The 14,424-nt window shown below is 38.9% G+C and overlaps 1 protein-coding gene across 6 annotated transcripts in view; it reads right to left on the bottom strand.

Annotated features, from left to right (window-relative positions):
• Window positions 1-14,424, bottom strand: part of nrxn2b (neurexin 2b) — an 884,227-nt gene that overhangs the window by 408,487 nt on the left and 461,316 nt on the right. For all 6 annotated transcript variants that reach the window (XM_084712252.1, XM_084712251.1, XM_084712247.1 and 3 more), the window contains one exon: window positions 1,766-1,939. In XM_084712252.1, coding sequence (XP_084568378.1) covers window positions 1,766-1,939 — 174 coding nt within the window. The remainder of the gene's footprint in view (window positions 1-1,765; window positions 1,940-14,424) is intronic.

Raw genomic sequence — 14,424 nt, 5'->3', positions numbered from 1 at the left:
GCCGGGAGAATTTGGGCGGGGTTACTGGTCTATATCAGAGAATAACAGACATACAAATGACTGTACTGGTGTGTCTTCACCAAAAGCTGTGCAAGTGGCAGTCTCATCTATAATCCAATGCAATTTATGGATGCAAACAAAGATAGAACAACAGCGGCATCAGTAGCCCCTTCAAACTTGGCTGCTTTTCACTTTTAATCTGCTTTATGGCTAAAAGACATATAGCCTATGACAGAAATAGACTCCATGGAACTGGAAAAGGAAGCGTGGTGTTTGGATTAAAGAGCAGTGGACCCTGAGACGATCAACAATGCGCAGCAGTTTTTGATGACACTGGCAGATCAGCTGGATGCACCACCGCAGACCACTCCATGAGGAGTGGCGGAGAGCGGGGATAAGAGCCATGCTAACCCGGCTTGGACTTAAAGCTGGTCCTGGAAAATGTCCACTCGTGAAAATGAAGCAGATGACACAGGACTCATCTTATAGAGACCTGGGGCTTCATTATAGAAAACTGTCCTAACTGCTTGTCCTATGTTAATTTAAGTTTCAAAGACAGGAAAAATCCTATCTTCCTATTGCAGAAGCAGTTCCTAAAATCATGACTGTGTCCTATCCTCTCCTGGACCGAAAATCTTATCTGAAGAAATCCTAACTACTTGATTTTTCAGTGTGACACAAATTCTAAAGATGTGCTGTGTAAACAATCCTTTAGTGATGTAAGATCCTTGCTAAAATAATACATAAAAACATGTTTTCACCTTTCTAAGTAACAATTAACATATTATCAATACCTGAAACATTTTGCAATTATATTATGCTGTTATTGTTTTTATCTCCACCTCTACATGATGGATTAAAAACTGTACAAAATAACAATTTCCATCCCCACTCCTGACTCGTTCTCTTTAAAATTATCTGTCATCTTTTCAAACTGAGCTATCCTTGATGAGAAATCGCTGAAAAGTTGACATTCCCTGTGACAAATTATCGTCACTCGTAACAAGAACACTGGATGATAACACAAACACTTGAAATCAATGCCATTTGATTTCCCCTGCTGATTCACAGGAGGAATAAATGTTTTTCATCCTTACCTTTGAACATGAGATGGATGTCATTAGTAATTACGGGAAAATATTAAAAAAAAAATGTATTACATCAGTGATGCTCAACTTAAGGCCCATGGACCCCTGATAGGTTAAGTTTTCTAATTCAAAGTGAAAATAAATTGATTCATAGAGGGATTTTTTTGTTTGTTTGTTTAAACCATCAAATAATGTTCATTAATGTGCCCTGGCTGCTGCTTGGGAAGTTACTTATTAGCTGAAACACACTAAAAGAGCTTTTCATTCTGTCCCTGGTAGGAGCAGTTTATTTTTATGGTTTATGTTTATGAATAATTCCAACATTTAAGTGATTCCATGATGGAAGAGCTTCCAGCTATATTTAATTTTGTCTAAATGCTTTCAAATATAACCAAGGGCCTAGGCTTCATTTCAACATTGAAGGTGACACATTAAGCGGGGGCTGTCCCTCAGGAAATTTTGAGCATGAAATACTTCATTTCCTACCTTATGGTGATTTTTATGCACTAATTTGTGTCTTTTCTGTATCAATTTATAGTGAAAAAGTCTTTATTTATGTAAAGGAAACCAGTGAAAATTCAAAATATAATGATATAATATGATGTATATAATGAAGTATACAGTATAAAGGAGTAAGGCTCTTAGGCAAGTACAACAAGTATGTGAAGGACGCTCACCATCGCAGCCTCGTTCCACCTGACCCACCCTGTGGAGGGCATCCGCGATCAGGTCGGGGAGTCTCCCATTCAGGTCCACGGAGGCCAGACAACCCTGGTACCCGTCCCGGGATGCAATCAGCTTGGGCAGATTGCTATACATGTTCTTTATCACGCCACCGATGTACAGCTCCCCTGAAAAACACATGCATACAAAATACCAGTGAAAAACAAGAGATTTTAGATTTTACAAAGTCTACGATGAAATCTGCCTACCAGCATTGTATGCAGCATTATGCAACTTAAGTGTCACACAAAAACAATTTTATGCAAAACACAGTCTGTATAAATACAAGAAATGAGAATAAAACATATTCAGACAATAAACACTTTCATTTAAGCCTTCTTTAAACAGTAAACAGAGAAGCAGCATTAATATACATATCACCGTGAGGGAGGCTAAGATAAAACAACCCAACAGTAAGATAATGAATAAACAGAAGTTCAACATCAAAACAAACAAACATTAAAATGTCAGGGTAAGGAAGCAGAAAGAGGGCTTCAAAATACTCCAGTCTCTCTATTCTTTTTTTAATAAATTCCACCTCCTATCGCTGCAGTCACGAGTGTAATGAATACTTCTGTTGTTGCTGCTGCAAGCATGTGAAACACTAAGTCACATGGTTGGTCGATAAATATCACAAATATTTCAAGTACTCGTCTAAAAGAAGAAGACCACTGCTGGACAAAGCTACACAAATCTGTATAAAAACCTGTATTTTCAATATCAATTAATGCAGTATCATCCTCTCAGAACTGGATTATGGATGCATGGAAACATTTGCTCCATCCCCACATCTAAGGATCAGGGCTCACATATTCTCCAGTCCAATTCAAGCACTTTTCAAGAACTTTCAAGGCACATTTTCAAGCTTTTCCAGCACCTATCAGCTGTGTTATATAACATATTGATATACTCAAAATGATTATTAAACTTCATCACATTAAAGCATTAAAATCAATGAAGTTTCATGTTTCAACACGTGTGACCTGCGTGCAAGTAGACTTGGGGTGCTTTTCATTACGTTGAATTTTGCCTCCTCGTCTCCTCTCTCCTTCGCCGACCCAGAAGTTGTTTCCCCTTCACCATGATGAGGGATTTTTCAACTGCTTAAATGCACCTGGGGGAGACGAGGAGAGAGGAGGCTTCTGGAGGATCTCAGAGCGAGGATACATCAGTGTATCCTACACTTTTATCAATTAAGGGGGGTGCCGTATAAATGACGTTATCAAGAACACAATTAAATAAATTTAACTACACAGTTTATTCTCACAGTTACATGATGAAACGCAATATCATGCACCATCAGTCTGTGCATGACATGGCAATTTAGGATACAAAGGTGACTTTAACTTTTTTTTTTTTTGAATGATCGTCAAACAACCCAAACCCATTCATACATTAGATGATTTAAAAGAAAGTTTAAATGAGCCACATATTTGAAACAAATTACAAAATTAAAGACTACTGTGAGCTTTTAGAAATTGTTCATAAGTAAAGGCTTCTATGGGCATTCAGCTGCAGTCCCTTTGACAGCTAATATAGCCGTGCAACACGTCATCAGTAATTGACGTCGCTTCGGACTGACGCTTTGGAACAAGGATTTTTCATTTCGGAGTTTCATCTCCTCCGTCCTCGCGTCTTTTCCTTGCATCCCTCCTTCATTTCCTCGCTGGGTGGAGCTACAACGCAAGGAAAGGAAGCGAGTGGAGGAGACGAGGAGACCAATTTACTGAATGAAAAGCAGCCAATACCTGATCTGTATTATTTCTTTATCTAAAAGGTGAACTATTATGAAAGCAATGCCATTACAGTTATCACAAGTTTCAAGCATTTTATCAAAAATCCATCCAAGCACTTTTCAAACATTAAGATTCAGGTGTTTTCACTGATCCCTAGCACCTGTAAGAATCCTGAAGGATATTGAGGAGAAATATGAATTCATGGTAATGCATACAAAAAGAAAATCTCTACTGAGTTCAGTTTTTTCAGATATACTGTTGGTCCTATTTGACCGTGACCAAAGCCTTCACCCAGACAACACTCTTCGCTCTTTTTCTGTTCCTTTTTCATATTGTGTGACAATAGTAAGTTGTGAATACCAATGTTTTCAGTCTGCTGTGACCTTCTAAGCTCAACATTCCACAAGAAAGCTTTCTCGCAGCAACCAAGTTTAACATGAAATAGCAGTGTAAGCACAGGTGTTACCAGTGATACTAATTAAGACTTAGTTTCATTCAGGTCAAACAGAGTCAGCGTGCTGCTAATACATGTTGGCTCAGTGGACCCTAATTAGTATCACTGGCAAAACCTGTTTCTACACTGCTATTTCATATTAATATAGCTGCCATGAACAAAAGGGGGATTATATTATAGATTTGTAAAAGGAGTGTCAAGTAGGGAACTAAATTCACTGTGGCTGCTTTTTACTCCACCACTCCACTAAGTAGTTCATGTCTTTCCTTTTCGTGCGATTCACCATCTTTTACTTAAAGGTACTACAAGGAATTTCATATTGTGTTGATTTTAGAGACCCCTGTAGACAAAAGGGGTAGTGTTTACACCACTATAACCACAAAACATGAATATATATCAAAAATAAAATTATCTAAATAAAAATCTCTTCTGCTCATTTTAACTTGCCTGGGAAAATGTAAACATTTATTTAATTATTTGAAGTGGGGTTAACATGCCCCCAGTTAGAAGAAAGCAGAGAAGAGTAGCAGCATGTAAGCTAAGCAATGAACTGCTGCGAATGGGGTCAGCGACAAAAGGTATTTTAGCCAGTTAAAAAAGGTCCACCTAAAGCACAACAATATGAGTTTAAGTGTATGCTTTATTTAAGATATTTTCACCACTTTACTTAGCTGTCAGACAGCCTTTTCTGATGGGAAACTGATGTTACAGAGGCTATATATCACTCTATCCAAACCAACCAAACTCCATAGGCAAAATCAGTAATTTTATCTTGGAGAACAAGGGAACTGCTGCCCTCCTGCTGCCTCAATTTGTTAGTTTGTTGTTGTGCTATTGTGTGACTTCTGCTTTGCTTCTGTGCTTCTCTGCTTCCCATATATAACTTTATAGGAGAATAACTATATTGAAATAGTTTATCTTCTCACATATGATCTTGTTTGCTTCTGTAGGCCATACAGAGGCATAATATTAAATTGAGACTGTTTCATAACAGGCTAAAAACTCTTTTCAATGTTAAACTTTGTCTATGCTGATGTTGGAGATGTGGTTTTACTTTATTTCTTCCACCACTGAAACACAAGAATCAATTTGATTGTAGTAGAAAGACATGTAAATCTTCAGACTTCAAGCCATTTAAAACTCTCACACAAACAGGTTCTGACGATGCCACATTGCAGCAAAAGATGCACTCTGTTTACAGACGGCTGCTAAACGCATGGGTATACACTGTAAGATGTGGTAATCTGCCTTTTGATCAAGAGGCGGGCTGCAAACACTTCATTTTCAAATGTTAATTAACATGCAAATAACATGAACTTTAATGTACTCTACACAGACAAGAAGAGTGTGGATAAACACAAGAGTAAGGGTGAGATCAGACTGAAATAATTATGCCTCTACCCATCTGGGTGATGCTGCACACAGCACACAATACTGTGAACTTGTTTTGTTCTATCTTCATGAGTAATTTGCACAATATAAAAGGTCTCTTTAGTGGCGATGTTGTTGGATGTTAAATAAGCATGTCTTTGATCCATTTGTGGTGTATGTGCAACTTACATATTGTGACTTTAGTAATTTGTTGCAGATCCACTGTAAAGGTCTGTACTAGCAGCTTCAGGTAGCAGACAGTAAACATTAAAGTCACCAGGAGACAGAGGATTGATACTTTAAAGCAATGCAGTGTGGATGTTGGGACATACGCTCCTGAGAGACGTCCCCTGACAAAATGTTTGTCATTGCAGAGACGCTAAGAACATGTTTTGATGAATGCATGACTCAAAGAAGGAGCTTACAGTTGACGTGAATAGATCGTACGGCATAAAGCCTAAAGCGTTGGAATTGACATTTGATGCTTAGAAAGATTTATTCCACGAGGCTGTCAATATACAGCGCTCTTCTGGGAGGAAAAGAGAATACACATGGCAGCACTTTCTCATGAAGGAAGCAGAATTTGTGTATCCTCAGCGAGATTATAAAGCTGAGTTTTGGGATATCTCGGCGCTCAAGCACAATTAAGGTCTCTTTACATTACAACATAAAAGGAAATATCCATCCACTTTTAAGCCCAATTATTTTCTCTCTTCTCCTCTCTCAGGCCTCTCTGTTCTGTAGAGTCGTGGGGAAAATGCCAAGTGAAATTATGAAGAACACAAAGAGGCCTTTGATGTAAGTGCGTATGAATAAACACGGTTTGAAATGCTCCAGGCATTCCTCATCATCAAAACTCCTACTTTACCCTTTATCTTTAAGGAGGCAGAAAATGAACATCCCAGCAAAACCTTTACGCACAGGGGCGAGATCCTGCTACAAAGATAGGACCATCAGAGAGCCTTCCTGCTCAGAAAAATTTCACATTTTCACAGCTGAAAACCAAAACTTTCAACTTTAGCTCTCAAGAAGCAATGAGCCACGAGGTCAATTATATGTGGACTTTGTGTAATGGAATGAGTCAATGATGTTTGCCAACGTCTCTCTAGAATTAATGAGTGCTTGACACTTCATATTTCCCAGCCGGGGCTCCGGGGCATTATAATCAATACAACAAATTCATTAGCTGTCCGGCTGACTGATGTCCTGAAATCACGGCTCTAAGAACCATTTAGCAAATATGAAATTATCGGCATGGAGTTAATCTCAAAAGAACAAACAGTGCATTTCCTGCACAAGTCGGCAGCGTGTGCGAGATTCCGGCGGCTGACTGCAAACTGTGAGTAGGCAAGCAAGAGGAGAGGAGAGGGAGGGCTGTGCCAGATGTACTGTAAAAATTAGTCATGCAAGTTTTGCTTTCTTTCAGTGGAGTAAAGATTACAGAGAAGGAATAAATATGCAGCACACATACACACACCCACTCAGAGAACTGAGCTCTCATTGTGCTCAGTTTTGACTTGGATACTTTCATCTGAATTACAGATTTCTTTGGGTGAAGTTTTCACTTCCTTGTTCATTTGGGCCATGAACAGTTTGTTCCGCAGCATACATTACAGCTTATCTACCTTGGTTTTGAAATGCGACATGGCTGCAGTGTGGCTGGGGATGTTTACTGTGGAGGCTCCAGGACCCAACATCTAAAACCTGCCAGCAGACGAGTTAGCAAATTCACAATGTCAGTGCAAACAACGATCAAAGTGGAGCTGCATGCATAATTTCATGCAGCCTGGTGACCCAACACAAACTTTTATGTATTATTTCTTTTCTATTTATACTGTCGAATGATTAAATTCACAATAATACATTTTTTTCATATTTGTTGTTTATATATGTTGACATAAGTTGCAGTGTGCTTGGTAAGTTCTCAATTCTTCTTTCAGCCAAGGACCTGTTTAAAAAGATAGAGTATCCCTCATGCAGAGGTTATATGATATTGGTTCTGAATTTAATTGCTGTATTGGGACTGCCCGTCTCATAGACAGCTGTGTGTCTCTAGGAACTACTGTCAAAACCACCACAAGGTTTAATACTGTGCCCGGTCTCGTCTGACAAAATCACATCCTCTGCACTGCACACTCAACCACTCAAATCCTACAAGATGCCTTTTGACAACTTATAAAATGCACTCTGTAATTTAAAAAAAGAGAAAGAAATCAAACATCTAGCAACTGGTGATGTGAATAAATAATAATAATAACAACATCTGAAGATGCTTGAATGTGCTACAAGATGGGTTTTTGCCATTTTTACAACCTGTTGTATGTTTTTTTGGCTTTCAGTTTTTGAGATTGCTCTGGAGTGGGCAGGTTGAAACGATGAGTAAACCATTTTCCTCCCAGCCAGTAACAGTGTCCTGGTCCGGCTGTGCTGTCCCAGCAGTGATGAATGCCCGCGCTGCTGAAGAGCTCAGAGCGATCCACAAGACGGGACCAATTACAGCCTCCCAGACATCGCCAGAGACCACCACCTCCACATTTCTGCGGTTACAATAATGACCTCTCAGGGGCCGCTGGGAGGAGTTGGGGTGCTATGATACGGGGCCCCTGAGAGCCTCTGACAGCACAATCTGGATGAGCCCACTGGCTTAACATTTACACTGGACAATCAGGCTTTTCAGAGGGTTTTAAAGTGAAATATAGATTCCTGAGACGGTGCTTTCATTTGTCTTCCATGCTGTGAAAACCTCATATATCTAGTTTTGCTGATGTGTAAATTTGATTTGTGAGTCTTGGGAGAAATGGGTGGATGACCTCAGGACCCAGGACAGCTATTCTATAGCGAAAAGAAGCAGTGGCTGAAAAAAAATTTCACTACTTTACAAGTTTACTTTCTTAGAGGTGCAATCGGTGAATCCCTTGGCTGTGTTATATTATTATTTGGTAAGAAAAAGTTGCCACTAGCATACGAGAAATCCTCATAGCTCCAGTTTCACTGTTTTCATTATCTTTGAGTTATCTGCAAAGGGGGCAAATTTCATGGATGTGACACCCATGACACCCATCTTAATGTCGAAAAAGCATTTCAAACATTAAATAATGTTTGAAGTGTAGAGAAATAATGGAGTTTGGGATTTTCCTATTGTGGAAAAGTTTAGTTTCCTGGAGATTTAGTGCTTAAATCCAATAGAAGTGTTAAGCTATTCATTTTATTTGGTCAGTACACCACTCAAGACAAGACCAGTATTTCATCCTTGCCTGTAATTGGCTCCCAAGTGAAGTGATGGTATTGCAGTCTTTGCCCATATCCAGCAATCCTGTGATATACATTATTTATATCCATCACTAAGAGAAGTTTGATAATGAGAATAGGCTGTGAATGCACAATGCCTGGTCTCATCTCTAAACAATAATCAGCTCCCTCTTGCCAATTCCCTGGCGAGCACAAAGCCGACCATTAACTTTCATTAAATGCTCTATTAAGAATCTCTGCCTCCCTCTCAAGTCCTCACTCTCTGCTCTCTCTATTGCTTGTGTTGCCTTTGCTCTCACGCTGGCTCTAATTGACAAAGATTGAATGATTGCTGATGAGAAACACAAAAACACATGCAAATACGCCAGCACACACATATGCCGTGGGCCGCGCAAATGAATGACTGCCAGGCGGTGGCGGTGTGTGTTATAGGCAGGGCCGGGACAATGGCAGCCAGCAGGAAGATGCAGGGGATTGTGTGATTGCTAATTACAGAGGCGCTCCGATCTGCAAAGACGCCACAACAAGACGATTGGTGTAGAGAATAAATGTTGACGCTGCTCGCACGTTAATTGCTGATGCTAAATCATAAGTTGTATAATTATGTTGTGTGTTGTGTCTCTGTGTCTTGGATACGTGTATGTCTGAAAACAAATGGTAAAGCAAAGAGTTGTTTTGAAATTCAGCAAGAAAGGAAAAGACTGGAGGTGACTAAAACTGTAATTATTTGATACTGTAGTGAGACGTTTCCACTGACAGGTGCGTGCTCACCCGCTCTCACTCAGTATTATTGTGGCCACAGGTGGTGTATCACATTTTCAAAGTCTTTCTTTCTCAATGTAAGCAGCTAAGTGAAGGAGAAAAATCTGTTAACAGAGTAGTAATATGAAAGAACTGCAATGTGCCAAAATTCACTGTGTATATATTAATCAAAGTCCTTTAATAAAACAGATTGCCAAATTACTCATGACAGTCTTTTGTTTGGTTATGATTATGAATGTTTAGACAGCAGTAAATTACTCTGTCTTATGCAACTCTTACTTAAGCACAAGTGAGCTACTAATGTTTGATTGTGTTGATTGTGCATTAATTACAGGTTTTGCATGTAGCATGTTGTGTGATTACCATTAAAATACTTAAAATGACTCAGCACAATTAATTATTCGCAGGGCACATAGGAATTTTAACACAGGCAAACCCCGCAAGAGTATAGATGCCCATTTCTGCCAATTTGATTAAAAAAAAAATCTTTTCATTTTGATATACCAAGTCATTTTTTCGAGATTCATTATTATTTCTAGATAAGTCTTTACTTTGAAATACTGTCATTATTTCGAGATACTATATCATTATTTTGAGATACCATGTCCTTATTTCAAGTAGTTTTTTCATGATACAAATTATTTTGATATATGTAAGCCATTATTCTGAGAAACTATGCCATTATTTCAAGATACCATGTCCTTATTTCAAGATAAGTCATTATTTTGTGTTTCTAAGTCACGCCTGTTCCATCAGTGTGTGAATGTGGTGAAAGTGACTAGCAGATCTAAAAGCACTTTGAGTAGTCGATGGACTAGAAAAGTGCTATATAAATGCAAGTCCATTACCAGCATCATTAATTTGAGAAAGTTCCTGATTATAATGGCGTAAAAGATCTTGTTTTCATCACATTTGGTGGATATGGGCTTCTTTATAAGACAGAACAAGCTTGAGAATAAGAATCTAGTTCTCACTCACTATTGATTAGCTATCAGGTCATGATTGTTTCTTGAGCAACAATCTAGTGTGCCTAACCTTAAATACTTTAATAGCAAAGACAACAGTTTGGCAGACAACCTTGCATAAAAATGTAAAGAAGTGGATTCCACCTCATCTAATCTTCAGAAAGCAGAACTTATGTTTTGTAATGCCTAGTGCTTGCTTTTATGTGATGTATTCCAAGGATTTTGTCTTTCTAGTCATCATGAACAGCAACATTATTCGATTTGTTCTCCATCAATTCAGTGGTATGTCTGAGCTGCTGCACAGGCAGTTAATAAACCCCTTGGTGCCATGCTTAACGGCATATCTTAAGTCTCGTAAGCCGCTCTATAATCATTTATGACATACTGTAGTCTGTTGTATTAACTTTTTACAAGCTGCAACTAACCCCATAAGCCTCCTACATGGATGTATATCTCTATTAGAGTAAAGGCAAATATCTGGATTTATAATTTAGAAAATAAAAAACATGAATAATGTTGAATATCACCACTTAGACCCAATGGGAACAAGATCAGCAGAGTGGGAAGAATATAGACAGACACTGCTGTAATTTCCAAGTCAGTCAGATTTAGAGTTACACAATTAAAAATCCTTCACAGAGCATCTATCACACCCCTCAGGATTAAAAAAACAAAGGGCCAAGCTCGTCTGATCTCTGCTGGCATGGTTGTGGACAAGTGGGAACTTTGATTCATATGTTGTGGCGCTGCCCTGCAGTCAAGTCCTCTTGAACAGAAGTGTTTCATTCAGCCTCAGTAAAAATGAATATAAATCTCTCTCCTTGCCCTGTGGTTTGCTTTCTATGGTATACTGCTGCACAGTTAAGGTCAAAATAAGACAAATTAAGTGTGGTAGAAAGGGAAAACAGTAGGTTTTTTTGGCTGCTAAAAGAATGATTCAATTAAATTGGAAAATTTGCAAGCCAAAATGTTCTTAAATAGTTAGTGGAATTTTACTGCAATCAAAACCTTACTTGAGAAGTAAGCAAAATGTACTTACAATCACAAAAGTGAAGTACTCATTATGCAGTAAATCATCTGTCAGTATTTTACCACTATATATGATCTTTTGTGATTAGCCTTTCTACTGCATTAATATTAATGTTTCATTTTGCTATTGTAGATGTTTAAGATTGACCTAAGTTTAACTACTTTATATTCGTTGGGTTTGAGTCCTGCAGCGGTTGAGGCACCAGCTAGGTAACCTGTAAAAAAGCTGTGCTACACTAGAAATAAAATTGTGAGCATGGGCATGGGTAAAAATGAACTGGATGGGTAGTGGGTGAGAACAATAATATCACTTGTACAATAACATGTTCTTTTTTTCTGGAGAAATTAAATGAAATTGATCGTGCAGTGTTTTTGACATTTACATCCACTTATATTAAGCCTAATGAGTCACCAGGACTTTATTGTGAAAGCCTATGACACAGGTGCAGGGTGCAGGGGCAGGCGGGTGCGGGTTTGCAAACCCGGACCTGTGCAGGACTATGTTTTGAGCAGTTTATTCCACAGTATTGCATCATATTCTAAAAGATCATCATATGTAGCCTCACTGTCCTGTGAGAACCATGCATCTCTAAAAAGCCCTGTTTTCAGCTTTGTCACAATGCATTTTCCACCTAATCCAAGACCGTCTTTAAAGAGTTTATTTAGCTTAAGAAGTAAAAAACATGTGACCATGACATGACCGTGTGTGTTTGCCACCATGACGATGTTTCATAGACCTAAACACAATCCTTTGGTATGCAAGTCCTTGAAAAGGCTCCAAATATGTGCCAGTGCTGGCTGCTGACACTTTATGAAAGATTGTATGGTGACACAGACAGGCATCATTACACACTTTCATGCTTCCATTCTCCCTCCATGAAATGTCACTCCGTATTCAGTGTCCTTTCGCTTTGCCTTGGCTGTGTTCTCTCCCTTCTACTGCACTTCAGTTTTTCTCACTTTGCTCGGTCACTATCTTTTACTCTCCATTTTCCCCGTATTTGTTTTCATCTCCCTGCCCTTTCATTTTCCACCCCTGCTCTCTGCGCTCACAATATCCTCACTTTGTCTTTCTTTATCTCCCCTTCCTATGCCTCTCTCTTTTCTTTACTCGATTCCACCTTAAATGATATATGGCGCAAATGACAGCACAGGTCAGCTGTTCAGGCCTGTTATCTGAGTGTTTTACTGATCTAGTTTTCAGTGGACGTGTTAAAACTGGCAGAAGTTGAATGTGCACAGACTGCACTTTTGAATTGATGATGTCTTCAGGTGACACTTTCTGGATTTGGTCCGCTGATGCTCAAGTAGTGACTGACTGTGGGCTCAGAGAATTTCTGTTTCAGATATTACATCTAATTCAGTTTGATCTCAGTGAAGAGAATAAAGCTCTGAATCAGACAGTGGAGCCATATCCTGCAGTAAAATTCACTGCTGTCACAGTGTCCTAGCTGTTATTCTATTATTCACTGTCTGCAGAACAGCTCTGCAATTTCACTCCGATGTCTCTGCTGCAACAAAATGAGGGACTTTTTCATAACTTAGAAATTAAATATCTATAATTCAATAAAAATAACTCATGAAATCTATTTTAAGGTGGATTTTCCCTCTGATTGCACCCCTTAAACTGGAATTAATGCCTCGCGGTTGTATGTCTCTGCTATTCAGTCAAGATGGTGTTTACAGCCATGTCTGTCCAAATTCATAATACATGTAGTGAAGACTTTGAAGGAATGTACCAAAAGGTACTAAGTGTATTTTTTTTTTTCGTTTGGTGAAATGGAAGTTAACACAATATTGATTTGTGATTCCAGTGAACAATTTCCACTGAGAAACACGCAGCCTTCACTTAGAGGCTGTTTTTACAGGAGAGTACAGAGGACTGATAGAGAGCTGAACATTATGATGACACAGTGAAGTTGACCCTTGACCTTCTGGATTTAAAATGTCATCATTTTATCCTACTAAATATTTATGAGAAAGTCTGTCATAATTAGCTTATGAATTCTTGAGTTATGGCCACAATTGGGTTTTTTGAGGTCACAGTAAAATCTATTCGTCTAATCCAATCTGTCAATCTAGTCCATTCCTCAGTCCAAATGGGAAGATCCAGGTGTTTCTGAAATATTGCCTTCATGAGACCTGGGGGGACTAGATGTCACAGTGAGCATGAGCTTTGACTTTTGATCAACAAAACCTAATCAGTTCATCATTTTCTTTCCAAATGGATGTTATTATCAAATTTGAAGAGATTTGCTCAGGGCGTTCTTGAGATATCACATTCACAAGGGCAGGACGGCAGGACGGCCACAGCTGTCCCCGGCATGGAGGCATTAAAACATGTCTGTCTTGAGTTATTTAAGGAACTGCATTATTTTGTGTTCTGTTATGTCTGTTCAAGTGGACCTTCATGATGGCCTCCGCCATAGTTGAAGGGCAGGTTTTTCTCTTTCGACCTCTCTTTCTCAATCTTTCTAAGATGATGGATGGAAAGGGAACCCGTGAGTGTGGAAAATAAACAAAAGCACCCCATGACACTGTGCCATTCATCAGAGGGTATTATTACTGGTTGGCCCCCAGCCAGGGTTAGTACAGGCCAGCCAATGAGGCCCTTGTGATTTATGCCTGACGATCTCTCCTACATAAACCTAAAACTGACTGTGGTGAATTTATTTTCCATTATTCTGTTGTGTAATTTTAAAAATCAAAAAAACACTAAGTAGAGAGACAATTTTAAAGTTTCTTTAAACGAAACAGCAGGGATCAATGCCACTTAGAGGCTTTCTCGTGTTAGGCAATCTAAGCCAATTTCCAACATTTCTTACTTCAGAATTGTTTCATTTCTCTGTTTTGCACCTATTACCTCACCAACCATCTTTGTACCCCACATTAACGGGATATTTTGTTGTGCCTGTCTGTACTAATTGCACTATCTTTATTTTTCTTCCGGAAATGGCCCTCATTTTCCTGTCTGTGTTCCCGTCAGAAGAAGCCCTCTGCATTTTACCTGGCAGTTATTGAAAACAAAGCTTCTCTTCTTGGCCCAT

Source organism: Lutjanus erythropterus, chromosome 23 (genome assembly GCF_056507025.1).
Source record: "Lutjanus erythropterus isolate fLutEry1 chromosome 23, fLutEry1.hap2, whole genome shotgun sequence".
Lineage (NCBI taxonomy): Eukaryota > Metazoa > Chordata > Actinopteri > Lutjaniformes > Lutjanidae > Lutjanus > Lutjanus erythropterus.
Note: the sequence above shows the minus strand (reverse complement) of the source record. Positions and strands in the feature narration are given on the sequence as shown.